This window comes from Brassica napus, chromosome A10 (assembly GCF_020379485.1).
Source record: "Brassica napus cultivar Da-Ae chromosome A10, Da-Ae, whole genome shotgun sequence".
NCBI classification, from domain to species: domain Eukaryota; kingdom Viridiplantae; phylum Streptophyta; class Magnoliopsida; order Brassicales; family Brassicaceae; genus Brassica; species Brassica napus.
Window position 1 is genome coordinate 18,357,376 of NC_063443.1, and position 27,142 is coordinate 18,384,517.

Here is a 27,142-nt window from a genome sequence, read left to right on the forward strand (position 1 = left end):
ACTTTTATAGAATTACTTTTATTGTCAAATCTTCTTACAGTTAGATGATACGATAGAATTCAAGATTGAGTAAATGCAATAAAATCCAAGATTTGAGTAAATCTTAAAAAGATTTGTTACAAATTTTTTGGATTTTGAAGAGATTTCAGAGTTTTGGAAAAAAACTTTTAAATTTTAAATATTTATTTTATTTTTAAATTACTATAATTTGATATTTTGTCGTTCCATGAAATATATAAAATATATAAAAGTTTCAAAAAAACTGATTTTCAAATATATATATATATATATATATATATATATTAATTTCGTACAGTTAATTATTTTTTTTAAATGTGAAGTAAACTTTTTTTTACTTTTTAAAAAGTTTCCCTTCATAGGAGGTGGTATTTTGATTCAATGTTTTTTACTATAAAATATCATCCAAATCTTACAAAATTCTATTTAAACTTTTTTATTGATAAGATACATATTTCCAATAAACTGTAATTTGAGAAAACTTATACAACTGATTAATCCTTATTAGTGATAGATATAATAAGAGGAAATTTGAAAAAAAAAACATGAAATACTCTCAAATCCTTTATCCAATAAGACCTCCTTAATTATTTTGTAAATCTATATTATTAAAATATAAACAGTAAGCATCTACTAACAAAAAAAATATAGTTAAACCATCAAATTTATTTAATTTTGTGTTATTTCTCGTAAAACTAACTTAATTATTATTAAATATACACATAACACATTATTTAAATATTTTGTAAAATAAAATATCTAAAAAGATATTTGCAGGTATCTTTTCTAAGATTACACTTTAATATTACATTATTATTTAAAATATAATTATTTTTAAATATTTACATTTTTTTTTTTTTGTCGACGCCCATCTTCTAAGATCAAGTGGTAGTCGGGTTTGAGTCGTTCCGAAGAGACGCTCTGTCCGACTGAGTCTGATCAATATGGGAAAAGAGAACACCGCTACATCTTGCTTCCTTGGCGAGAGAATCTGCACGAGAATTTCTTGTCCTCGGTATGCGGCTGATACTGAACTCCAAGAAACCGGCTCGTAAAAGTCGAAAGGAAACTAACTCGGAGGCAAAAGCCGGCCAGTCAGTAGGGTTCGAAATCATGTCCACCAGGTCCGAACAGTCAGTCTCGATATGAATCACGGTGTACTGTAACTCTCGTAAGCAGGACATCGACATTATATATATTTACATTTATATAATCAAATTAGTGATTAATATTAAATATTATTATAAATGAATAATAATCTTTATTTATAGAATAAGATATATCATTTCTATAATATTTATATATGATATTCATAATTAATTTACTACACCAATTAATAAATATAAAATAACTTAATCCACTATTAACTATTTTATAAATTATAAAATTAAAATAATTCCACCTACAAAAGAATATATATTCATGAATTTTACAACATACTTCAACTTATTAAAACAAAATAATAATATACATATTTAAATTATTAATCTTCTTGTGCATTCCAGGTAAAATAATAAAAGTCTGATGAGCTTTTGCATTCCAGCTAGAATGAATTGGTTATTTAACAGCCACACGGAGGAGAAGACACTTTCTGTTTGGTGAATGACGACACTCTGACATTTGCTTCCTGAGTTTCAGCAGTCTACACTGTTCTCTTCAGATAGCTTATTTGCATCACCAGGCTGACTATCCGAGGACGGAGAGAAGAATTGTATACCGCATTCTTTAATTTCGCAAGCATCCCATCCAAACTTTATTTCCACCGCGTCATAGTTCGATTTGGCTAGAGGATTGTCTAAAGGGAAAGAACAGTCAAATATAGCTAGATGACGGTCCAACAGACGTGTAACGAAGATGAGAATATGAAGATCACTAGAGTGAAAGTGGTTCCCTTGGTTGCCTTTGAGGAGACACCACACCCGGATAATGCTTTTGACCCAAGTGGGCTTAGTAGAGTCGGTGTCAATCAAGAGACAAGCCTTAAACCGCAGAAAAGATCCATGGAGAAAGCTCTCAAGTAAAGGGATCGTCAAGTAACTTCCACTAGCTCGATGAGTGAAATACTCCGGGGGCACTTGTCCACCAGGTAGGATCATGTACTTGAAAACTGAACTTCGTATGAGGGACTCTTGTTCAAGTTTGAAGCAGTTAATGAAATGAAGAATGGTTTCCGGGTTTCGAAAGAGGTGAGATATACTCTCAAGTGATTCGCAATCTTGTGCGCGTAGTATTTTGAGCGACGACGTCTGTAGCTCAGGCAGCGACACGAGCTTTCTGCAGTTGCCTATGTTAAGCTCCTGGGGTTTAATGGAAACCAATGAGTGTGGAAGTCTAGTGAAAGTGTTATCAGACATGTCTAAATCTCCAATAGGATTAGGAGCAGGCACCACCTGAGGATCGTCGTGCCAGCTATCTTCAGTTAATGCATAGCACAAGGAGAAATCTACATCCTCAAGATGTTTGAGTTTAGATATATTCGGCGAGATACGGCTTAACTTGCTGCAGCCACTCATGAACAGGCCGGTAAGACCAGTCATCTTCTCAATCCACCAAGGAACTTCTTCGATCGCCGTGTTCTCTAGAGAGAGAACTGAAATGTTGCGCGAAATATCGGGAAAGCTTCTTATCAGTGAGCATCCATAGAGAGTCAGGTTAGAGAGAGATTCCAAGTTGATGTTTGTCGGAAGAAACTCCAGCTTTCTGCATTCTTCCATGTTCAAAGTCTTGAGGTTCTTGAGATACCGAATAGAAGAAGGAAGCATCTCTAGACTCTGGCAATCAGCTAGATACAGTTCCTCGAGATTGGGAGCTTTCGAAAGATCTGGGACTTCTTTCAGTTTTTTTGATCTCCACAAGCTCATATTCTTAAGATATTTAAGTGGCTGTTACCAAAAAAAAAACATAAGTTTTCATCATAAGAAACTTTGGTATATAAATTACTCTACATAAAAAACTTACCTGGGGCCCTTCCCACATCTTCTCGAGCTCGCTATCTATCATACCAAGTTCAACGAGATAGGCTGGTGAAAAGTGTGAAGGCATACGTGACATTGGATATGCATCCCAGTGTAACAATCTAAGTCGACGAGACAAAGATTGTATGCCTTGGGGCAAGTACAACTTTGTTTCTTCATTACGCTCCAACGGGTTCTTGTAAATCTTAAGAAACCGGAGATTACTCATCCCTTTGAATGCATCCTCATCCAACGTGAACAACTCATCAATTTCTGATATGTTCCACGATATACCTAAAACAGCTTTAGTGCCCTGAATACAAAAATAAAAAATCAAAAGAAGAGCGAAAATAAATATGCAAGTTCGAGAGCCAAGATAGATTATAAAAAGGGAGAGTGAATATGATAAAAAGGAAAATTTTGTTAGACCATCTCCAATGGTTTACTCTATTTTTCGTTGAAAATAGGGTAATTGAGTTAGAACTGGATTTTATTCTAATGATACCATTTTTAGAGTATAAAATAGAAGGATGAACAAAAAATAAATTAATTAATAAAGTAAATTTATCTTTTACTTTTACTATAGAATAAAAAATAAAGTATCATTATAACATTTTATATTTAAAATCTAATTTAGAATGGAAAATAGAATAGAGTTGAAAAAGCTCTTACACTGTTATCCTCAAGTACATCACATATATTCTTGGAATCAGTCAGAAATTGACGTTCTCCAGGCTCGTCAAAGGACTGTGCAGATACAATTCCTCTACCCATTTCTTGCAGCAAATTATGCATCTCCACAGTTTTACACAAGTGTGTTGTTATACGTATAAGCGACCTCTCAACTAAAACTCTAAGACCAGTGTTAACATCAACGTCACTATCAGCGAGCAACCATTTTAAGCTATCAACTTTTTCACCGTTGAACAAACACGCTATGTGAAGAAATAGCCTTTTATGTGTCTCCTTTAACCGATCATAACCGAATCTCAACGTTTTCTCGATGTCTCCATTCAGACATGTCCTGAGCTCAGGTAGCATGTCGATCCAATCCTCCTTGTTCCTCCCTCGCAGAGAAGAACCCAAAAGGTTAAGACCCAAAGGAAGATTACCGGCAAGTTTCGAAACTTCGAGGGCAAGATCCATGAAACCATCAGCTGGAGAGTTTCGTTTAAAAGCGGATTGGCAGAACATCTCGAGAGCTTGATCTTCGGAAGGAAAACCCACCTCGTAAACACGTTCGATACCGTGGCTTCTTAACAAGTGTACATCCTTGGTTACCACAATGATTCTGCTACCGGAACCAAACCAAAGAGTTTGTCCAACTAAGGCATCTAGAAGCAATCGATCATCCACATCGTCGAGAACTATAAGAACTTTATGGTTCTGTAGCCTTCCTCTTAACACACCTAAATGATCAATCTTCACATCCTTGTGGTCTAAAATCTCAGACAGAAATTTTTCTTGCAGTTGCAGCTTTACGCCGTAATCATCCAAGTTGATTCTTCTGAAATTTTCTAGAGTCCTGTCGATGAAGGATCTATCGATGAAGACACACCTTTGGAATCGGTAAGAGAGGCTACCAAATAAAGCTCTCGCGATGGTACTCTTACCAATTCCCGAAGGACCCCAAATCCCTACCATCAACACTTGTTCAGCATCCATAGACAACAGTGAAACCATGTTTGCTATATGAGCTTCGATCCCAATCAAATCATCAAACTCTTCTGATGATGATTGTGAGCAATTCAGCTTACATGAAACATCATTGACAAAATCATCTACCATGTGTGCTTCACTGTCCCTGATTAAAAAAAAAAGAGATAAAACATTGCTTAACCACGGAGTTCTGATGGGACTATGTGCATTACTGTTAGTTTGATCGCACCCAGAGGTAAATTAATTTCAATAGATTAAATTCAAAAGACTCAGACCATTTACGAGAATGATGTCCCTGGATCATGTGCATTAGTGCTGGTATGATTGCACCCAGAGATAAATAAATTTCAACAAATTAAATTCAAAGAAAAGACCATTTACGAGAATGATGTCCGTGGATGTTTGCTACTTCCGTTAAAGCAAGCCGCCATTGTTTCGTCACATCTGCTGTTTTCTTCTCGCAAGTTTTCTCAAAGGCCTTGCCGAATTCTCCGATCTGATACCTAACGTCAGAAGGATCCAAATCGTAGAAGATCGTCATAACAATCTGACCTAACTCTTCCCTGCACTTCAAGATCTCCAGCAACTCGTCTAAACACCAGCTGGAGGAAGCGTAGTTCTTGGAGAGCACTACGATGGAAACCCTGGAGTCTCTGATCGCCTGCACAAGAGCTGGGCTGATCGAGTGGCCGCGGTCGATTTGACTGTCTTTGAATACGGTACAGACTAGTTTGCGATCCAGAGCAACGATAAGGTGGCTGAGGAATGTTTGCCGAACATCTTTCCCCCTGAAGCTTGGGAACACCTGTAAGCTCCGGCTGCGAGATGATGAAGCCATCAAAGAAGAAGAAGAAGATTGACGTACAGAGATTTTGAAAGGAGGAAGACTGAGAGTTTTGAAACAAGTTTCGTTGACTTTTATGTACAAGTAATGTTAGAAAATAAAATAAATGAGTTTGTAATCGTTGACTTTTTGCATTGTTGGGACTGGTATGAATGTTTGCAAACCTGAAGCTTTTTCTTTAAAAAAAAGTTAAATCGTAAATATTACCTGAATAAATGTTTGAAGGAAGATTTGATTACAAAGTTATTTGAAACAAAAAAAGAAAGTTATTTGAAAATAAAAAAAAGAAAGCTATTTGAAACTCAATCTTCTTAACAGCTAGTCTGTTTTTAGACGCCTAAAAACACATGAATTAAATCCAAGCCACTATATGGTGAACTTAAGCTAATAGTGAATCAGAACAAGAGACGAAAGATTTATTTTCTCTACACTTCGCACTTCTTGATTTAATTATCTATATAAAAAAAATATTTTATAAAAATGCATACATATAAAATTACTAATTTTCAAATAAAATTAATCATCTAATCTATTAAAAGTGAAGTACAAATAATAATTAACCCTGATTTTTCCTTAAAAATTACAACAGAATGCCACTGGTGTTAATCTGCCCATTAACTAATATTCAGAAAATGTTTTCACGTATGAAGGCAAGCTGCAAGCCCATTAGCATTGGTTTGACCCAATAATTGCTCTTCAATATATCTATAACCATAAAATAACATTCAATTTTTGTTTGACTACAAATCCAATCGGTTTAAATAATTTAGTAAACCAATATTGTTTTTTTACGACGAAAGTAAACCACTATTGTTAAATCAAGTGCCAAAATACAATTGATTAACATTTCGAACCATGACTATTCCATTACTTTAGTAATATAATTGTTGAAAACCACTAAACCGGTTTACATATATTACATGAATTAGATTCAATTTTGAAACCATTCGGGTTTTTTTGAAACAGAAACCATTTGGTTTAGTATACATTAATCGTTAAAAAACAGGATTCAAAATATATTTTAATTTTTAGTTTTCAAACAAAAAATCATTTATTATAGATTTTGTAACGATTTATGTAATGAGATCAGCTAACTATTCCTAAAATCATTGACTAATTACTAACTTAGCATAATAAGCTCCTAAGTTAAAGCTATCACATTAATAAAAAAAAGATATACCTGCTAATCACGATTTACTAAGATAAATACATCGCAAAATCTTTAGAATATATGTAACATTAAATTGCTTTTTTTAAACACTAATTAAATTTATTTCAAAGGAGCCATTGAAGGTTCACAAACATACCGTTACGTGTTCAAAAATAATACCGTGATTAACTAAATATTACTATCATTTACTATATTCCTATTCTATAACTATGTTTATATTTTGTTGTATACCGTGAATATCTCACCAAAATGATCATATACTCTTTATCAAGGTTCTAAAAATCGGTCTAGGCGGCGCCTAGGTCTAGGCAACTTGGTCCTATCCGAAACGATTTTTTTAAAATCCGATTTATACCGATTTATATGATTTAAATTCGTTTAAACTGTTCTAAATCGGTTAAAATTGATCTAAAATTGTCTATATATGGTAAATTAAGCAATACTATTATTACAAATCTACAAATTTGTCTACTTTCTTCTGTTTTGTATATCTAATTTTGATAATTCATCACAATAATTTTATAATTAAACTTAAAAACTAAAACATGTCATACAAATGTATATAATATATAAAATAAATCAATAATTTCCTAAAATTTTACAATAGAATGCCATTAACCTTTTAATCAATAACAGTTCCTATATTTAAGCAAACACATTAATTAATACAATATCAATATTTAAAATAAAAAGAATCTGCAATTGCCTAAGTTATGAAATATTATTTCTATATATACTATCAAATAAATGGGTAATGTGTCGATTTAATCATAAATGTTAATTACATTTAAAGCCAATTTTCTTATACCTATTTATACGGAACTAATAATTTTTCTAGAAACAATCTGTTTGCTTATCAAATTTGACTTACACGATTTATATTAATTATGTTTGTCAATGTTTGTTATTATTATATCATAATTACCTATTTAAATTACTTTTATGATTTGGTGGCTTTAGTACAATGTATTAATATAAACCCCAAATTAAAATGTATATATAATTTAAAATATAAAGTAATTGACCTATTTGATCTAATATAGTTTAAAATATATCATATTGCACAAAGTACTTATTTTAAAGAATAAGTATAATAAATGTGTATAATTTTATAAAAAAATATCATCTAATAAGACCTATTTATCTAATCCATTAAAAACTAAAATGTATATTCGACATAAAAATGAATTATTATAATAAGTAAATGATATATAAATAAAAAAATAAATGATAATTCACATTATTGTTATATATATTTATAAAAAAAAATAAAACAAATAGCAATTTTAAACAATTAAAAAATTTATATTAAAAAATTAAATATTGGTAAGTGGTAAAAATAATAGAATCAATCAGATATGAAATTTTTTGAACAACCCCTTTAAATTACACCCGCACGGGCGTGCGGGTCAGAATCTAGTGTATTTTAAAATGCAGATCAAATCTATTACTACTATGTTTAAGCAACTAGTTTTTTTTTTATTTAGACGTGAAGTTTCATAAAGTGAACGTATAGTTAACATTTTAACTCAAATCTTCTTACGGAAAAGTTTTATTTCACAATAAAAATAATATATTAATTGAAATTTGAAATGGTGAAATTTCAATCAATTTTTTTAAAAAAAAAAATACTTCATTTAAGATATTTTAAGTGAGATTTTAACCATTTGAAGGTTCATTGAACAAAATAAATAATAAGATCTTCATTAAGGAGATATTATCGTACAAAAATCCAATGGATATGATCTAAATGCTAAAATGATTATGGTTTGTGTTTCATGTTTCTGTGGATATATTTTTGCAATAATCAAATTAGTTTTATATTTTCGGAAAAGCGATATACATTGATCAGTTCGTGCCGTAAATCTGTTTTTGATTATTTATTCTTTGTCGTTAATGACGCAGAACCTTAACACGTGTTATGTGTAATAATGCATGTCCACGTATTATTATCTATGGATCATCATTGACTTGGCAATACAGATGCAAGTAGTTCGGAAGGAAACGACTTTTCATGCCCAATGTAATAATAATCACTTCTTCTTCATCATCTTCTCCTTCCTTCCTCAGTTGTGACTTGTCCCTCAAGCTTCACAATAATGACTACGGAGCTCAACCCTAACAACTTCCCCGTTCTTTCTTACGTCTTGGATCGCCTCCCTTCCTTCACCGCCAAATCCTCTTCCGATGGAGATAAACCACCGTCTAAGTCCGATCCATCTTCCTCCTCGAGCCACTCCATCGAGATCGTTACTCAGATGCCTCACTTAGCTCACCCCGACGTCCTCGCTTCCATGACAAGCGCCATCGCCGACGTCTCCCAGACCCGATCCGTCCTCCGAACCTTAGGACCGAGACCAGATCACGAGACCGTCGACAAAGCACGCGCGAGACTCGCGGAGATCGACGCGTCCTTGTCCGAGTCCTTCGAAGAGATCGCTCTCTCTGCCAACGACGTCGACGTGGCGGAGAAAGAGCAGAAGAGGAGGGAAGCCGTGGATCAAGAGAAGACTTGGTACAACTCGATCCTTAAGCTTAACGAGCTTCACGAGTCGTACGAGAAGCTTTTGAAGGAAGGAGAGGAGAGGCTTGTGAGGATCTACGAGTCGGCTGAGAAGAACGCGGCGGCTGTGGCGGAGGAGGAGGCTAAGGAGGTTGAAGTTAATGAGGAGGTTGTGAGTATATTGCAGCAAGCTGAGGAGAAACCGTTGGACCGTGTTGATTTGTCTGGTCGGAAACTGAAACTGCTCCCTGAAGCGTTTGGTCGGATCCAAGGTCTCCTTGTCCTTAACCTCTATAACAATCAGCTTGAGGTAAGTTTTTTCTATATCTATATGTTAAACCATGATTAATGGGGTTTTTAGCTTTAAAAACCGGTTCTTAATTTTGACGAAGATCTGAAATTTAATGGGCCATAAATATATAATTTTTGAAATAATGTTTTCCATATTTATGAGTTTTTTTAATTTATGTAAAACTTTCCAAAAAATTTAGGGACTAAGACTAATGTTTCATTGAGTCTTTAGTGCACTGGAACTGTGGTGATGTTTAGATTATTCTTGTGGTGATGTTTAGATTCAGAAGTATGTGTTTTACTTGTATTGATTAAAGGTTATGTTTGGTAACAGGCCATTCCTGATTCGATTGCTGGATTGCACAGCCTTCTTGAACTTGATTTGTCCACCAATTTTCTAGAGACATTACCTGATTCTATTGGTTTACTGTCCAAACTAAAGATCTTGAATGTCTCTTGTAACAAACTCACAACTTTACCTGATTCCATCTGCAAATGTGGGTAAGTGTATTATTCTTCAAAGTTGATGCAGCTCATTTTCAAGATAAATGTGTTTATCTATATTATAATTATTATATTTATCTTATATTAAGATAATTATGTTTTAGATAGGTTTTATCTGGTTTTTACGTTTATCTTTTATTATTTGGTGTTTATTTAGTAGTAAGAGTTTGACTATATAATATTTTAAATGATAAAATATATATTTAATAAAATAAACACTAATATATTTAGAAGATTTCTAAATATTTATCTCCAATTTTTATTTCCTCTGTTTTATTAAGCTCTCTGTGTCTTTAGTACTTTTTCTTTTCTTTTTTTGGTTCAGGTCATTGGTTGTCTTGGACGCGAGCTACAACAACCTCACCTACTTACCAACCAACATTGGATTCGAGCTAGTTCATCTAGAGAAACTCTTGATCCATCTCAACAAAATCAGATCCTTACCAACATCCGTCGGCGAAATGAGATCCTTACGCTACCTTGACGCACACTTCAACGAACTTAACGGTCTCCCAGAATCATTCGGGATGCTCACTAACCTCGAGTACCTTAACCTGAGCAGTAACTTCAGCGACCTCCAAGATCTCCCTGCTTCTTTCGGAGATCTCATAAGCCTCCAAGAACTAGACTTGAGCAACAACCAGATCCATTCTCTTCCCGACGCTTTCGGCACGCTGGTGAACCTGACTAAACTGAACTTGGACCAGAACCCGCTTGTGGTCCCACCCGAGGAAGTGGTGAAACAAGGCGTGGATGCGGTTAAAATGTATATGGGTAAGAGATGGGTTAGTATGTTGGAAGAGGAAGAGAAGATGGCGAATATGAAGGAAGAGATGGAGCAGGCAAACGCTGACTGGCTCGCTCGAACCACTTCGAAGCTGAAAACGTATGTGACTGAGGTATCTGAGTATCTTGGCTCAAATTCACCAAAGGATCCTTTCCTTGACCAGCAGCTATGAGCTATGAAGTGAATCTTAGCTTCATTTGCCATTTTTTCTGAGAACATGCCTGAAGAAACAAGAAACGTTTTATCCAAGTAATCATCTAACGGTACTTCTTTTGGGGGGAAGAAAGAAGAAAAAAAAAAAAAAAAAAGTAATCATCATCCAGTCTTGAGTTTTCCTTCCTTGCTGCTCTGTTTCAGTATATAGACTATGATCTTTATTTGTTTCTGGTTTCAGAATTTATTTGCATCTTCCTCGTAACATTTAACTGATTTGTTAAAGTAAATTTTTTTTTTTCAAAATATGAATGTTCTTGTTTCTTCAACAATGCTGAGAGAGAGAAACAGAGTTTGCGCTATAAGAAGAACTCCATCCGAATGTCACTTTGATATTTTTTCACTCGGATTAAAAAAATGATTGAAATGCATTTAAGTTTTTATTAATTACACAAAATAAATGGAATTATTTATCAAACTAATGCATTTATAATTATTATTGAGTTGAAGTTTGAAATTCTAAAATGACACTCTTTTGTAACAAGAAAAAAATATTAAGATGATATTTAGTATGTAACTGAGGGAGTACAAACACTTGCATTTTTATAAATTTGCATATTGTTATTTGATATGTCTTTCCCTTGTGAGAAAGAAAACATCAATCTAACTTTATTATATACAAGTAGATGGGAGATGTAAATATTGCTGATGCAGAAACATTACATCCTGCATCTTGCAGATTTTTTTTACAATTTATAAAGAATGTTTTTGTAAGTTGTTAGCGTAGTATAGAGGGAGGGCCATGATATAACACCAGAGATCTTTTTGTCTATCTGACTGCAAGAGAATCAAATTTCAAAACAAGGTCTGTGTAGGCTTTCGAAGGGGTTGAAAACGACGGATTCAAACTAATTTTATATTAGACTCAACAGTACTATATCAAGTATCAAAGTAAATTAATGTAATATTTATTTATATACGATGCAAGAAAATACATATTGTAGAAAACGACAAGAATATTGGATTTGATATTCCAGATAGAGAAAAGAGGAGATACAGAATCATATTATAGAAAAATAGATGAACGTGCAATACACATAGTTGTACAAATTTTCTTTTTGCACATAAGTCTTGCAATCTTTTCTCAATCTATAGTCCTCGCCTCTTTTTATATAAAAATATTATTAACCAACCAAATAAATTGTTTAGTTGATAACTCAATATCTATATTAATAGCTATTTATGATTTGCAAGTCCATTATATTCTTCAGTAAAAAAAAAGTCCATTCTATTCACAGAAATAATTTTAAACCCATATACAATAACCAAATAGAATTTCGACAACAAGAACATAAACAAGAAAATATTATCGACACTCAAAATGAGAGAAAAGAATATCCGTGCGTTAGTTTAGCAGAACTATGAATATCGAAGAAATACTAAATGGTCAAACTGACATCGAGAGATAACGCCATAAGAATATCCTTGCGTTTTCGACTTTAAGACTTCTTTGTCATCAAATTTGTAGTGATTTTCGTTTTGTGGAAAACGATAGTCTTACAAGTTACAACTAAAATAAAGTTTATCTGAAAAGAATTTTCCATTGTAGTGGGAGGTACCGCACATCTACATTAATAACTTTGGTTCACATATACTTCCGCTCTGCATGCCACTAATTGATACATCACGATTCACAACTAGTCCAAGACTATTTTAAACATTTATAGTTGGATATTCGGTGTTTGCATAATTAATTCTTCAATTAAAAACAGTTAAGTTTTCGCCAAAAGATTAATAAATTAAAATATTAATTAGAGAATAAATAGCTTTTAAAACAAAAGGTTAACTTTTCTTTGATATTTCTAGAAAGCCACTCAATCTTTTTATCATGGTTGATTAAGTCCACTTTTGGTAATTATTTTCAAAATTTGGGACTTTTTTATAATGATATACTTCTTTCTCTTAATTTACATTCATGTTTTTCAATTCAACGACGATTATGTTGAATTGTAATAAGAAAAGTAGACGTAAACTTATCAAGAGTGAAGAGATACAGCTTTACCCTATTAGTAAAACTTTATTAAGACTACTCTAATCAAAGCTGTAGAAATACCATTTATCAATCGAAATTAAGTGCTTAAAAATGAATTCCAGATTTGGAATTATTTGATTTGATTACGGTTTAGGCACGAAACTGTCAAAGCCAATGTATATGTGCGGTCCATAATCATTTGGTACACCATTCTTAACATTTATACCAAAACAAAAACAAAAACACATAATTTAGTACACCATTAATTGGTTTCAAAATCTAGCGTTCCGATCTTAAGATATTAGTATGCGATACGACTGAAATGATACAAAAAAAAAAATCTCATCAAAAATTTGATCGTAACGTATGCCATTTCATGTTAAATATTCCACTGATAAGCGTGACAGATAAATAAATGTAAAAGTAATAACAATCGAGTTTCAGGTATCATTTTCCTACAAACCTAATTCGCAGATTCTCAAAGTAAAGTATTAGTAATTTTTCACCTTTTTCTAGCTATAGTGGTCTCGACCACAACGTTTCAGATATAGAAAGAAATATGAACTTGTTGACCAAAAACACATCACCGAAAATTTCCCGGTATGATTTCAGACCGGTCAAATAAAAATAAATCTGTTATTTAATTAATATTTTGGTGCTATTTTTCCAGTACAGAAGAAAAATCATGCTAAACAATAAGATATATGAGAAAGGAGCATATTCAAATCTGTTAAGAGGATTGATCAGGTCATAGTATTTTGCACTTGAGCATGTCTTTGTGTAATATATAAATTAGACGTAAGCAGAGTGAGAGAGCGTGCAGACACGACAAACACAAAAGGCCTCCCCACGTTCCGGTCGGTTGGTGACAACGACTGTTTCGTTTCTGATTCAAATCTCTTTTAAGTTTTCACCAGAATACTCCTTCTCTTCACTCGACTTGTTTTTTTTTCCGATCAACATCTTCTTTTCTCTACTTTTTCGTTTTAGCCGATATGAGAAAACTTTGTCCCAACTACAACCTCGAAGACGGGTTAGAGACCGTTCTCGAGGTTCCTATGCCCGAGGAGTTGTTCTCTGCGTCCAAGACCAAACCGGGATGGAACCAAATGAAGTCTTTCTGGTCAAAACCCACGGCGACCGCAACGGCCACAAACATGACAAGACTCTTTGGTGGTCGTAACGCCGAGATCCAGCTCCTCCTTGGAGTCGTTGGAGCTCCTTTGATCCCTCTCCCTGTTCAGCCTGACCACCACAACGATTATGAAAACCCTATTCATAAAGACATCAAAGACCAACCTCTGGTAAATAACACCTTCCTTCTCTGTTTTATATTTTCATATGACCATTTGTCCATGTTTCATCTCAATGAAATGATATTAATCTTTTTTTTATATATTAATCTTTTTATATGCAAAAAAACCGCAGGAGATGTCGATGGCTCAGTACATAGTAAAACAGTACATAGCAGCGGTAGGAGGAGAACGGGCGTTAAACGCAATAGAGAGCATGTACGCGATGGGGAAAGTGAGGATGACGGCATCAGAGTTCTGCACAGGAGAAGGGAGCTTGAACAGCAAAATGGTGAAGGCAAGGAGTATCAGGAGTGGAGGAGGAGAAGTAGGAGGCTTTGTGTTGTGGCAAAAGGGTATAGAGCTATGGTGTCTTGAGCTAGTCGTCTCCGGCTGCAAGATCAGTGCCGGTAGTGACGCCAAAGTTGCTTGGAGACAAACTCCATGGCATCCTTCTCATGCCTCTCGTGGTCCTCCTAGACCATTGCGCCGTTTCCTCCAGGTAAATCCATTTTTTTACTTTTCTAAACGGTTACAACATTTTAAGAATCATATAATTATTTAGGTGAAACTGATCTATATATTTACAATTCTTTCCGTTATAATATAAGTTGTTGAAACTAAAAATGATACACATATTTTTCAATGGCAATAAATATATTTTTATGTAAAGCAATTATAGGTTTTAAATCAATTGTTTGGAAATTGAATATAGATATTTTTCGTGTGGTTATACTACATTTTCTAGTTTCTACTTGATTGATGAGAAGACAAATCTCATAAAACATATGCATCCACTGATAATTATGATACTGAATGATATCGTTTATCCACTTGGAGTTCAATGATACATTCTTCTTAGATTCCATCCTGACTTTTATGATAACTAGTTGTTAACAGTTTTCTTTTCCTTGATTGTTGGCATCAATCATCAAACTGGTCTAGCTAACCTACCATCAACTTTGTCAAAGAGATTTTTCAATCATCGAAATATCAGATAGTTTTTACAATGTAAATTTATGACTTTTGTGATTTGATGTGGCCATAACTTACGTGTGTTGTGGCCTATGGAATTGCTATTACTTTCTCATCTCAACGTGGAGAAATGGTTACCAAGTTACCAATAGTTGTTGGAACCATCTATGGTCCACCACTAACAACAACAACCTAGATACTAAATAGATTATCTCCACATAGATATTTTTGTTTAACAAAGTAGTAGACATTTTCCCCATTACCAAACTATAGTGTTATCTATAACCTAAGATCTTATTTAATTGTCTTAAAACATTAGCATATTTTTTTCTCTTGGAAAAATCTGAATTAAATTACTTATCGTTGACTTGTTACAAGTCTTTTTGTTATTACTTGTTTGAAACGTTATGGAACAAAGTGTCTGACGTAAATCTTTTAAAACAGGGTCTTGACCCAAAGTCAACGGCAAACCTATTCGCAAGATCTTCATGCATGGGAGAGAAGAAAATAAACGACGAAGACTGTTTCATACTCAAGCTCGAAGCCGAGCCATCAACTCTCAAGGCGAGAAGCAGCAGCAACGTAGAGATCATACGCCACACCGTGTGGGGATGTTTCAGCCAGAGAACAGGTCTTCTAATCCAGCTCGAAGACTCTCACCTCCTGCGAATCAAAGCACAAGACGACAACAGCATCTTCTGGGAGACGACGATGGAGTCTCTCATCCAAGACTACAGGATCATCGACGGTGTCCAGGTGGCACACGCTGGTAAAAGCTCTGTTTCTCTGTTTAGGTTTGGCGAGAACTCGGATAACCACTCGAGGACGAGGATGGAAGAGACTTGGGAGATTGAAGAAATGGATTTTAACATCAAGGGTTTGTGCATGGACTGTTTCTTGCCTCCTTCTGATCTCAAGAAGGATGATGATGAGGAGGAAGAAGAAGAGGAAGAGGAAGTGGAGTGTGGGTTAGCTGCGAATAACGAGAAGCTGCCTATGAAGATTAGAAGCGCTTCTTTGAGGATTAGTTCGTCTAAGGTTCTAGCCATTGTGGATGAAGAGGATGAATCAGATGTTACTGAAGAGATGGAGGAGACGTAAATGCATGGCTTGAGTTTCGGTTTTTTTTTGTACATAATGATTTTAAATCTATTGCAACACCGAAACATATGCATCTGAAACAGAGGAGCATTTTTTTTCTTTATATATATTTGGTTTCTTGATTCCTCTGTAAACCAATGAACTCTTGGGGATGCAAATGCAATGTCAAGTGAGACTTCACAACACTGCATTTGCATTAAGCTTTAGAGTTGACTAGAGCTATATACATTATCCAAGACATAAATAAAGTATTCTCATTACATTATCTTCCACTCTAAACTTAAGAGTGGAAAAAGGCTTTTAACCATTTTCTTGATTTTGTTTTTACCAAATGAGTCTCTTCCTCTTTATGGTGAACTTTATTATGCTATGTGGAGGGAACATTGAAGTGGAAGAGCCATGAAATCACAAAGGCGAAGACCATACAAGCTAAAAGGAAATTCAAGAACCGGTGACCTTGCCAGAAGCTTCTAGCTTCCACCAATGGAGGACCAACCGTTCTCAGAGACTGATTCACCGTACCATTTACTTCATTCCGACTTTCCTCAATCTCCGCCTCCACATTGCCCGCAATAGACCCGCATACTTCACAGATTCTACATCAATCAAACCAAGAAGTCACATCACAATGAAAATACTAAAATTTATCTAACATTCACTCATAAGTGTCATAACCAAAAACACTAACTAAAGTACAGTTAATTCTGAAACTTTTTTTATTTCCTATAATGGAATAAACAAGGCATCATTCTTCCAACAGAAGAAAGCTGTCTAAATATAGAAATATTCAGACAATTTTCTCCAAACATTAAAAGTGTCTCGAAAATGACATTTTCTTACTTGTTTCCTTTGATCTTAAACCAAGTCTCAGCACAGTGCTTGTGAGCAGCAGCCAGATCATCTTTGCAAGAGCAGCCTAGCTCAATCCCCACACCAGATTCAAGATTCGTTGCGTCCAAAGTCATATGACAAATCCTGCAATCTTTCTCTGAGAAATGTACAGCTTTCTCAGGCCTCCCAAGCTCGAGATCTACTTCCACTGAACATAATGACGCATTGGATCTCCGCTCCTCATCTTCCTCTTCTGCACAGGAGCAGCTCCGACGAGGCTCTACGTTGTTGTCGGTGATGACGAGCTCTTTTCCTCTTTGGTCGTGGTCTTCGACATGGATTGCTTTAAGGGTGTCGAGATGCGGCTGTACGGGCTCCATTATTGGTTTAGAGATTCAAATGACGAATCCTCTTCCGTGTAGATTACGAGGAGTTCGAGTATTTATGATGAGATCATGAGACTTTGAGATGTGATCATCAATGCTTCTTTTTATTATTACAGCTAGTTGAAATTAAAAGGAGAGAGAGAGAGGGGAGACATTATTGTTGAAAGTAGTGTGCTAAATTACGTTTTTGCCACTGAGATTTTTGGAGTGTTGTGATTTTGAAGTGATCTTTTCTGTGAAACTCGTCAGACTCTCAAGGCAAAACCTTTTGTAAACTCACTCCTTTCACTTCTTCTTCTTTCATCTGGGTGGGTCCTTGTAATGAGAAATAGTAATAAACAAACCAAATCAGGACACGATATAGAACCCACCACCTCTGAATTAGTTACAAGGTACTGTGTAGTAGGTCTTGGAACATATATAGCTAGTTTATTTGTGTGATAAAAAATCCAATAATTCGTTAATATTGAGTTACTTTTTTATTCAAAATAGTGAAATACTTATCAGGGATTTGGAATTATGTTTTAGCATTTATTTTTTTAATTTCCAAACACACATACTAGTTGGAGAGCATTTTAAAGAAAAATTTACTTTACCGAGTAGTATTATTTAGAAGTCTGTCAAGGATTTGGATTAGGTGAGTATATTATCGGGTTTCATTTAAAGAAATTAATTAAGTAGAGTAGTTGGATCATTCACCATTGCACATCATTTATAATATAGCCATTAACATCTTTTAATTGCATTCAATTTTTTGTAAAAAAACAAAATAAATCGAAGTACTATACTATACTATTCAAATATTTTGTTTAAAGTTTAAACCAATACAATTATAATGTATAAAACCTATCTTAAAACATTATTAAAATATATTATTACAAATATTTATCTCTACAGTTTCTAGTTTCTACTAATGTAATAAGGTATTAATAGAGAAGGTTATATGTTTGTAAACAAATAAACTAACATAATATTTATAAGCTCGTTACTTTTCAGTATATAAAAAGTTTTCTAATCAGTTAAGCTATAAACCATTTGATTATTAGACACTAGGGCCGGCCCGCCCTACGGGCGGGATGACAATTTAAAAATAATTTAAATAGTTAGAATAAATATTTTTGATATTTTTGATATTTGTTTAATATTTGTTTTTATTTTAAAATATTTTGTTCTGTATTAGTATAAATTATTATTTTATTAATTGTTATTCTTTATTCAGTTTTATTTCCATTACAACTGTATAAATTTTACCTTACGATTAATAAAATTGTTTATTTGAAGTTTTATTCTGATTTTATTATAATGGTGTAGAATTATTGATTTATTTGTTTAATTTTAAGTTACCTAGTTTTATTCATTCTCTTACATTATTTTATATCGTACTCTTATTCGACTATATAACAATATATTTTAATTTTACATAGTTGTGGATCTATGTTTATAGTTTTTCTTAGAATTCATGACATAAATATTTAAAATATATTTTACATTTATTTAGTTAGAATAACTTAACATATCTCTTTTAATCTATTATGTATTACTATTTGGTTATATTTTCTTTAATTTTCTAATCTTGATCTATAAAATGATTCGCTTTACATTTTTTATTCAATATAGTGAAGTTTAGAGCTTTTTAACACTAATGAGCTTATATGCAAATAAATATATAGAATTATAACAATAATCTGTAACATTTCTCAAAAAAAAACAATAATCTGTAGCAACAGATATAAAAAGAGTCAATGTGGTATCTCCTCCCTCTTGTACAAACAACACCATAGTAATATAAGAATATATTGATTATAATTAACTGATAGATAGAGATCTTACGAAAGATGGAGACCCCAAATTACTTTATAAAAAGAAAAGTTTTTTTTTTTATATCCTTTCGACTTTATCCTCCTTGATCACATGATTGGCCTTTGCGATTACATCACGTCCAACTTCTTTGAAATTGAAGCTACACTCGTGCTTCTCTGGGCACCTATGGCTTCTGCAGAACGTGCTACCGAATTTGCACTTAAACCCCATAACCCCAGCCTTCTTGTTACAGCTGAAACACCTGTTAGTCCGTGCAGGTTTCGACGGCTCTGCCTCCTCCTGTCCCGTGGCTATAGGAGCTGATGACGGCTCAGCTGTTACAACAACAGAGGCTGGTTCGGTTTCAAGAGGCTGTTTTTACTCTGGTGTGATAAGTGAGTTCTTGACAGCAGATTTTGCTACAGCGGTTAGATCTTCCTCGGCTCGGAGAATTCTGTAGCATCTGGAACAGAGGTTCATGTTGGAAGACACAAAAAAACCGCATCTATTGTCGCAGAGTTCTGGCTCAGTTGGTGGGAAGCTTGTGCTGTTGTTTTGCTCAGAGTTCATTGTTGTTCCTTTCTTCTTCTTCTTCTCAAATCTGTTAAACAAACAAAAAAATTATATTCTGACAGTAACATAAGAATGTTTTTTTTTAAAGGTTGTCGTTTCAGAACATTATAGAGATGAAAATCTTTGCATTAATTTGATTCAACCAACCTACGAAATTGAATCAATTGAATTAAACCCAGATTCGGTATAATCAATTTGCCTCAATTCGATTCAACACAGGTTCTATATAATCATCAAATGAAAATCAATAATAATGCGATAGTCACACCTCTTGTAAAACCACGCTATTCTAGGTAGCCGATCTAAACACAGGATCAAATCATAACCTTAGTTCGAATGAAACAAAAAAATTGATATTCAAAGTTTGAGAATACCCAGAAACGTACGGACATAGTATAGCAGAAAGCTTGAAGTTGTGGTTGCTCCGGGTAATCGGAATGGTCCCTGGCCTCACCTGCTCGCCGACGGACAGCTTGGTAACCCCACAAGACACTGACTTTCTTCACATGATGGGACTCCAGAACCTTAGAAGCCGGTGTTAGAGCACCGACGAACACATGTATAAACCCGCAAGCTCCCCACAGCGTTTACATTCCTGGCACAATTTCTCGAGACTCCATTGTTGATGTCGGCGATGGAAGAGGAGTATGAACCCTAGACTCGTTGTGACCGAGGAAGACGATAAGCGTTAGGTCACTTTCGGACTCGAACGCTGTGTAATCATAAAGCCCAGGTACGAAGCCCACAAATGTTAGCGCAAGATTAAATGAAACGCGACGTTTAAAAAAGAGGGGCACGTGTTGATTCCTCCTTGCACGACTTAGTGACGTGTCCTCAGCAGGAGAGACTCCAACATTTTTTTATATAATTAGATTTCAGCCTTTGATACACATTTCCACATAAGATAACAAGAAAGTCAAGAAAATAGAGACCTAAATTTTGAGTAATTACATATACTAGTATATTAAATTTTATTTATATATATATTATTTTGTAATTAACTAATTTCCATAATTTCATCAGTAAAAAGTCAACAACTATAATTAATTTTATTAAAGTTTACAATTTACCATTATTACTTAATAAAATATATTATTGGTAAATTATAAGTTTTAATAAAACTGTATAACGCACCAAAATCATGAAACTGAAAAAAAAAACATTTTACATAAAAACAGAGGAGAGAGAGAGAGAGAGTGATGCTGTTGCAGCTTTAGCCAAAGATCTCACCTTTTTTCTGCAGCTTCCTCCTCCTTCATCATCTTTCTCGTGTGTTTGTTCATCATCGTGACAAACGCTCTCCGTTCGAGACAACAAGTCTCTCCTCCTTTGTCCTCCTCCAGATCGGATGAAGATGGCGACGAACGGCCGGTTCTTCACATTCGGGATCGTCGCGTCATGGTACTCCTCCAACATCGGAGTGCTGTTACTAAACAAGTACCTCCTCAGCAACTACGGGTTCAAATACCCGATCTTCCTCACCATGTGCCACATGACCGCCTGCTCCCTCCTCAGCTACGTCGCCATCGCGTGGCTCAAGATGGTCCCGATGCAGACGATCCGATCCCGCGTCCAGTTCCTCAAGATCTCGGCCTTGAGCCTCGTCTTCTGCGTGTCGGTGGTGTTTGGTAACGTCTCGCTGAGGTTTTTGCCGGTTTCGTTTAACCAGGCGATCGGCGCAACGACGCCGTTTTTCACGGCCGTGTTTGCGTATGTGATGACGCTCAAGAGGGAGGCTTGGCTGACTTACTTCACTCTCCTCCCTGTTGTTACTGGTGTTGTTATTGCCAGTGGGGTAATATAGTCTCTCTCTCTCACTTCCTCTGTTTTGAACTGCATTGCAAAGGCTGATGCTTTAGAGAGATTGAAACAGTTTGAGTTAGCTTTAAGTGTATGGTTCATATCTTTCCATAAATAGAAATTGTATCCTAGTGCATTGATGAAAGTGTTCTAAAAATTGGTCTAGGCGGACGCCTAGTCCGCAAATCGGGTATGAACGAAACAATTTTTTTTTCTTTCAAATTAGTGATTAAAAAAATCGCCTAGCCGCCCGCCTGAACAATAATTCTCTACCATAGGGATTGATTTTTAGAACATTGGATGAAATTGAGTCACTTCCTCAGTTTTAACGAAGTTGAGATGAGAATGGCATTGTAAAGGTTGATGCTTTAGAGAGGTTGATATTGATAAGAAGGATGAGCATGAATGAACTAGAAGGAGCTATATAGTTTTAGTTAGCTAAGTATGGTTCATTCAATTTATATCTTTCCATAAATAGATAATAGTTTTGGAAAAAGAGCAAACAGGGAGATAACATGAGCTGCTGATTATGGTTGGTTTAACTCGTATCTGGCCATTGATACCAGCTTAGGCATTGTTGGATTTATATTTCACATTGTTCTGAAGATACTAGCTGGTGTCATTGGTTAGATATGAGTTTAAATCAAACCATATTTAGCAGCTTATAAGGACTTACATAGAAGTTTGATTAGTGGAGAAGATATTGCTCTTTTTGTTTGTGTGTTTTGTTTGCTTCCTAATTTGATGTTTCTTTCATTTTTTGGGTGTGTACAGAGTGAACCAAGCTTTCACCTTTTTGGATTCCTTATGTGCATTGCAGCCACAGCTTCAAGAGCACTTAAATCAGTGCTTCAAGGGATTTTGCTTTCTTCTGAAGGGTAAAGATAATGGCTCCTTGTGGCCTTGTTAAAGTTGGAATATGTTAAAGAGTGTTGCTGAAAGGATTTGAATTTGTGTTTTTGAAGGGAGAAGCTGAACTCCATGAATCTCCTCCTCTACATGGCTCCAATAGCTGTGGTGTTCCTTCTCCCTGCTACTCTTATCATGGAGAAAAATGTTGTCGGCATTACAATTGCACTTGCAAGAGATGATTTCAGAATCGTTTGGTATCTGCTATTCAACTCAGCGCTTGCCTATTTCGTAAACTTGACAAACTTCTTGGTCACGAAACACACTAGCGCCCTCACTCTGCAGGTAACATACAGTTCATCTCAGGCATTCTCGTGCTGTTGCTTGCGTTTCAGAATGATTTTGAGATGTGAGAGAGACTAATAAAACTCTGTTTTGGATTTGCTTTGTGGACAGGTGCTAGGAAACGCCAAAGGAGCAGTGGCAGTGGTAGTCTCCATTCTAATATTCAAGAACCCTGTTTCAGTGACCGGAATGCTCGGTTACTCCCTCACTGTCTGTGGAGTTATTCTCTACAGCGAAGCCAAGAAACGGAGCAAATGAGAACACCAAACACACACCCCAAGAATCATATTCTTCATTTTTACTTCTTATATATATGTTTTATAATTTTTTATCAACACATAGGCAAGGCAAGTAGTCTCTTTTGCTGTTACAAAAATCTTACACAGCATATCCCTGATCTTGTCCTAATGGAAAGTTGGGCCTAACGCATGGGCAGAAAGAAACAGAAGAAGCAAAAGCAACACAAAGATGAGTACCAAAGGCATGGTCTAGTAGGCTGTTTTGTCTAAGAGTAACACTGAATTAGCTTTTGTTTCTTTGATTCTTTTGACATTTTAGTTTGGTGATGTCAACATTTACAAGAATCACTTATTAACTAATCAAAATTCAAAAGAGAGCAAGTTCCCCTTTTCTATTATAATGTTCATTCTTTGAGAACTTCCTTATATTTAATTCTATATTATTATGATGCCATCTAAAGGTGCCAGTTTCACTGGTTTGATCAGAACCACAGAGTGTGTAGTAACTATTGTGACAGAGAATCAGAATTGGAAGTGATTTACAATTGCAGAAGAAAGAGCTAAAAGAGAGAAGGAGACAGGAGAGGAGTTAAATGTTTTACTGAGAGAACAGTCTTGTCTTTGTCTTTGTATGGTCAAATCACTCAGCTTGATTTCTTTTTCTGGAAACGGCAGCCATTGTCAATATCAAGTTGTAGGATCCCATTTTCACTACAGCATATCTCATTTTCATGATCCAATCCACACATTACTTTGTAGGGCACCCACAAAAATAATTTATTATTTAAAATTTTCAGAATCATTGACCAAAATGTGTGTATGACTTCAAAAACCTCATGGCTTAACAGTTAACACATGCATGGAACTTAGGACACTGGGTACGTTCGAACTTGTGGCCATTAAAAAAGATTACTGTTCTTCTCCAAGTTTCCAACACCCTAAAACCAAAACGACAGTTCCAAAATTAGAAGATGAATGTGATGGAAAAGACTCCACGTAGTCTTCTTGGCCCCCAAAACTTGTAATGTGACAATAACTCTGGACAGGTAAAAAGCAAGAGTAATATTCATGATAGAGAGGAAAAAGCCAAATGGGGGTTGGAGAGAGATTAATGAAGATTGATGAGTAACAAAAAAAAAGGAAGAGATGTTGAATTATATAATACTACTTACAATTCAGACAAAGAAAAAGAGTTGGGAGCTAGGAGATTGTGACAGTTGAGTTCTATAAACTCTTTTCAGGCACTTGAGTGGCTTTTTCATCTAGAATGAAACTGAATGTGAAAAGGAATAGGGAAAGAAAAGAAGAGATAGAAAAAGGGAGGTCTCTTTTGCAGGAGAGGATGATGATGATAATGACGAGAATGTACACACAGGACGTATCTATGCTTTTATCCTAAGGACACTCATTCATTCTATTAACCGGTAGATTCACTAGAGACTTTCCAATATAATTTTTTTTATTTTGATAAAAAATGCTTGGATTAATGTCATTTCTTTGATAATCTGGTGACATTTTATAAATAAGTTACAACACAAAATTTTGTTTGATATTCTGGTCAAGTAATATAGTGAAGAGTAACTGTGATTCTGCTATATCTTAACATATCTAGTGACTCTGCACTTCTGCAGCTCTACTTTCAAAGATTCAATTGTGGGCCACATTTTCTTAGGTACTGATTTGTCAGCAATTTTGGATTTTATAGCCTTTTTGAAATTATTTCTTTCTTTCCCAATACTTGCCATGCTCGTATCATCATGGAATTCCACTCTTCTTGTTTCTAATTAGGAGATTACAAACCAAATAAAATCAGTTTTACATAAAAATTATTTTATAAACAGTAAAGTGTGATTATAGATTAATGAGTTTTAAAAGTTCTACTATACACATTCAACCATTTGGAACTGGTTATTTCTAATTTCACTCTTTTATACTCCCTCCTTTTTTTAATATAAGTCATTTTACAGCTATGCACGTAGATTAAGAAAACCATTAATTTCTTATATTTTATTAACAAAAACATCATTAATTATTTATCTAATCACAATTCAACCAACAGAAAAATATAAGATATATTACCATTGGTCATACAACATTAATTATTAATAAATTTTACATAGAAAACCGAAAACGACATATAATTTGGAACAAAAAAATTTCTCTAAAACGACTTATAATAAAAAACGGAGGGAGTATTATATTATATTTTCACCCACCGAATTTCTGATGTGTTTTTTTTGTGAAGTCATTAGGTTATTTAAGCACATAGAAGCATGCAATAATTTGGGGGAGAATAGTAACGTGGATGCAGATGTAATCACGGCAAGAGCTAGTAGACAATATAAATTCGTTTTATTCTTTGAATATGTCATTTTCTATGGTTTATAATAAGATGGACTATACATGAGATTACACAGGCCAAGACCACATGGAATGTTCTCCTTTATGTGTCCCTGCTGGTGAGATTTTAATTATTTTATCTTTCGACATGTAATTAACAAAACGGCAACTTATTCAACCATTTCATTTCTTGATAGTAAAGTCCAAACAAAACAATATAAAATGCAAATGACAACAAATGTTATTTACGGGTAGCTCGTGATGCAATGTACTGTTTAGGATAATATTTAACCAAGAATCTCATGTGACATATGCGTTTGCCTCCATATGGTTTATTTCCCTCCTTAGTGAAATTCATGCAAAGAATTTAATAAAGTTTTTATTGGATTTTTCTTGTCTTAATTCATTTTTATATTTAGAATTTTCTAAGCCACATTTATTTGTTTGTTTTATTTGATTTTCTTTCAAAAACAATACTATTAAAACGTATATGTCACATAGGATCCATAATTATATGTAAAACTAAAATCTAATGGACAATATGTTGACGAAATAAGAATAGATGCAATACAATTGATTTATGTCAATACAACAAAACTGTAAACCCGCAATAATTTACTTACTTTTATGAGTTTGATTCATCAATCATCCAAGGTACACTGATGACTCTAAATGTATAAACCAAACTTGTTCTACTTTATTTTTGCCTGTACTACTTGTGATGCTACTACATTCGGTTTTTCAGCATCTAGTTAATACGGGAGTGGGCAACACTAGTGGTTGTTGCTAACAAGGAACAAGATCAGCTGTCGAAAGACCACAAAAAATGAATAATAAAATAATAAATAAATTTTGAGAATGTTGGAACTTGTAAATGCTGAGTTGTAAAGTCATGGCAAGATAATCAGAGTAGTCAAAGAAATATAGTAACGTCTTTTTAATTGTATACCAAATTAGTTGTATCAACTAAAAAATGAATCTGGAAGTAAACGATCTACCATATACCTCAATTTGGAAACGAGCTTTCTACTTGCACGTTATAAAGTATGACAAGTTTGCTTTCACAATAACAAAAATACAACACTCCACCATATGGAAAAGGTAAAAAAAAATGTAAAAGTAACTGAAGTCGCGTCTTCCCAAATCTCATAGAACGAGATGTGCTCTCTACAAAAAAAAAAGGGAGAATTGGAAAAATGAGACACTTTAAACTTTTGTTTGTCACAATAAGACTTCTCATACTTTTGGCAATTTTGGACATGTTTTACCCTTTTCTAATGGGAAAAATAGTAAATTAAATTTTAAAAATGTAAAAAAAATATGAAAAGTGTTGGAAACATAAGTATGACAATATATATGTTTCAACTTTTTTTAAAAAAAATTGGAATCATATTTTATTTTATCTTCTACCTACAGTTAGAATACTCATTCTGGTAATCTACCTAGTTTATATGTCTGATTCTAAGTATTAAACATAGATATATCATGAATATATACCGTAAACTACCCTTTCTTATATATTCTAGCAAAGATAGAATCGGTTACGTTATAATCAAGAAATATGTATTCGTATACCTACAGCTTGATAACGATATATAGCCACAACTCAATGATATAGGTCGGTTATATTACGTAACATAACTTATTCTGCCTTTTATCTTATATTACGCCTATAGGAAGAATACATCTCTCACC

The 27,142-nt window shown here is 34.3% G+C and overlaps 5 protein-coding genes and 1 pseudogene across 7 annotated transcripts; 3 read left to right on the plus strand and 3 right to left on the minus strand.

The window, feature by feature from the left end:
* Positions 1–1,331: 1,331 nt before the first annotated feature.
* LOC106419297 (disease resistance protein RPS6-like) lies at positions 1,332–6,547 on the minus strand. Of its 2 annotated transcripts, none has more exons than XM_013860058.3 (4): positions 5,006–6,547; positions 3,645–4,776; positions 2,977–3,285; positions 1,332–2,900 (listed from the first exon to the last, which is right to left on the minus strand). In XM_013860058.3, the coding sequence occupies exons 1-4, from the start codon at positions 5,467–5,469 to the stop codon at positions 1,653–1,655; spliced, it is 3,153 nt and encodes a 1,050-aa protein (XP_013715512.2). In that variant the 5' UTR covers positions 5,470–6,547; the 3' UTR covers positions 1,332–1,652. The 2 variants fall into 2 exon arrangements, with proteins under 2 accessions (XP_013715512.2, XP_022549399.2); XM_022693678.2 differs by having other exon boundaries at positions 1,334–2,900; positions 5,013–5,281.
* Positions 6,548–8,545: 1,998 nt separating this feature from the next.
* Positions 8,546–11,189, plus strand: LOC106419019 (plant intracellular Ras-group-related LRR protein 1). Of its 2 annotated transcripts, XR_007317053.1 has the most exons (4): positions 8,546–9,459; positions 9,775–9,941; positions 10,270–10,980; positions 11,040–11,189. XR_007317053.1 is itself a non-coding variant. In XM_013859761.3 (3 exons), the coding sequence occupies exons 1-3, from the start codon at positions 8,746–8,748 to the stop codon at positions 10,901–10,903; spliced, it is 1,515 nt and encodes a 504-aa protein (XP_013715215.3). In that variant the 5' UTR covers positions 8,546–8,745; the 3' UTR covers positions 10,904–11,189. The 2 variants fall into 2 exon arrangements, 1 of the variants encoding a protein (XP_013715215.3); XM_013859761.3 differs by having other exon boundaries at positions 10,270–11,189.
* A 2,412-nt stretch (positions 11,190–13,601) lies between these two features.
* Positions 13,602–16,406, plus strand: LOC106419449. The gene is made up of 3 exons (XM_013860234.3): positions 13,602–14,220; positions 14,345–14,710; positions 15,628–16,406. Exons 1-3 carry the CDS (start codon positions 13,912–13,914, stop codon positions 16,282–16,284), a joined length of 1,332 nt encoding a protein of 443 aa, XP_013715688.2. The 5' UTR covers positions 13,602–13,911; the 3' UTR covers positions 16,285–16,406.
* A 50-nt stretch (positions 16,407–16,456) lies between these two features.
* LOC106419452 lies at positions 16,457–17,808 on the minus strand. Its single transcript, XM_013860238.3, has 2 exons — positions 17,125–17,808; positions 16,457–16,880 (listed from the first exon to the last, which is right to left on the minus strand). Exons 1-2 carry the CDS (start codon positions 17,493–17,495, stop codon positions 16,652–16,654), a joined length of 600 nt encoding a protein of 199 aa, XP_013715692.2. The 5' UTR covers positions 17,496–17,808; the 3' UTR covers positions 16,457–16,651.
* Positions 17,809–18,768: 960 nt separating this feature from the next.
* LOC125575454 lies at positions 18,769–20,311 on the minus strand (annotated as a pseudogene).
* Positions 20,312–21,025: 714 nt separating this feature from the next.
* Positions 21,026–23,502, plus strand: LOC106419451 (probable sugar phosphate/phosphate translocator At3g11320). The gene is made up of 4 exons (XM_013860236.3): positions 21,026–21,669; positions 22,449–22,552; positions 22,640–22,868; positions 22,980–23,502. Exons 1-4 carry the CDS (start codon positions 21,223–21,225, stop codon positions 23,124–23,126), a joined length of 927 nt encoding a protein of 308 aa, XP_013715690.2. The 5' UTR covers positions 21,026–21,222; the 3' UTR covers positions 23,127–23,502.
* Positions 23,503–27,142: the final 3,640 nt, after the last annotated feature.

Bases quoted from the DNA above. Each gene is read 5' to 3' on its own strand.
- LOC106419297 (XM_013860058.3), bottom strand. From the start codon at position 5,469: ATGGCTTCATCATCTCGCAGCCGGAGCTTACAGGTGTTCCCAAGCTTC. The intron at 3,286-3,644 runs GTAAGAGCTTTT...TTTTGTATTCAG, and splicing joins ATGTACTTGAGGATAACAGT to GGCACTAAAGCTGTTTTAGG. The intron at 2,901-2,976 runs GTAAGTTTTTTA...TTTTGGTAACAG, and splicing joins AGATGTGGGAAGGGCCCCAG to CCACTTAAATATCTTAAGAA.
- LOC106419452 (XM_013860238.3), bottom strand. From the start codon at position 17,495: ATGGAGCCCGTACAGCCGCATCTCGACACCCTTAAAGCAATCCATGTC. The intron at 16,881-17,124 runs GTAAGAAAATGT...TGATTGATGTAG, and splicing joins TTTAAGATCAAAGGAAACAA to AATCTGTGAAGTATGCGGGT.
- LOC106419451 (XM_013860236.3), top strand. From the start codon at position 21,223: ATGAAGATGGCGACGAACGGCCGGTTCTTCACATTCGGGATCGTCGCG. The intron at 21,670-22,448 runs GTAATATAGTCT...GGGTGTGTACAG, and splicing joins GTGTTGTTATTGCCAGTGGG to AGTGAACCAAGCTTTCACCT. The intron at 22,553-22,639 runs GTAAAGATAATG...GTGTTTTTGAAG, and splicing joins ATTTTGCTTTCTTCTGAAGG to GGAGAAGCTGAACTCCATGA.
- LOC106419019 (XM_013859761.3), top strand. From the start codon at position 8,746: ATGACTACGGAGCTCAACCCTAACAACTTCCCCGTTCTTTCTTACGTC. The intron at 9,460-9,774 runs GTAAGTTTTTTC...GTTTGGTAACAG, and splicing joins TCTATAACAATCAGCTTGAG to GCCATTCCTGATTCGATTGC. The intron at 9,942-10,269 runs GTAAGTGTATTA...TTTTTGGTTCAG, and splicing joins GATTCCATCTGCAAATGTGG to GTCATTGGTTGTCTTGGACG.
- LOC106419449 (XM_013860234.3), top strand. From the start codon at position 13,912: ATGAGAAAACTTTGTCCCAACTACAACCTCGAAGACGGGTTAGAGACC. The intron at 14,221-14,344 runs GTAAATAACACC...AAAAAACCGCAG, and splicing joins ACATCAAAGACCAACCTCTG to GAGATGTCGATGGCTCAGTA. The intron at 14,711-15,627 runs GTAAATCCATTT...CTTTTAAAACAG, and splicing joins CATTGCGCCGTTTCCTCCAG to GGTCTTGACCCAAAGTCAAC.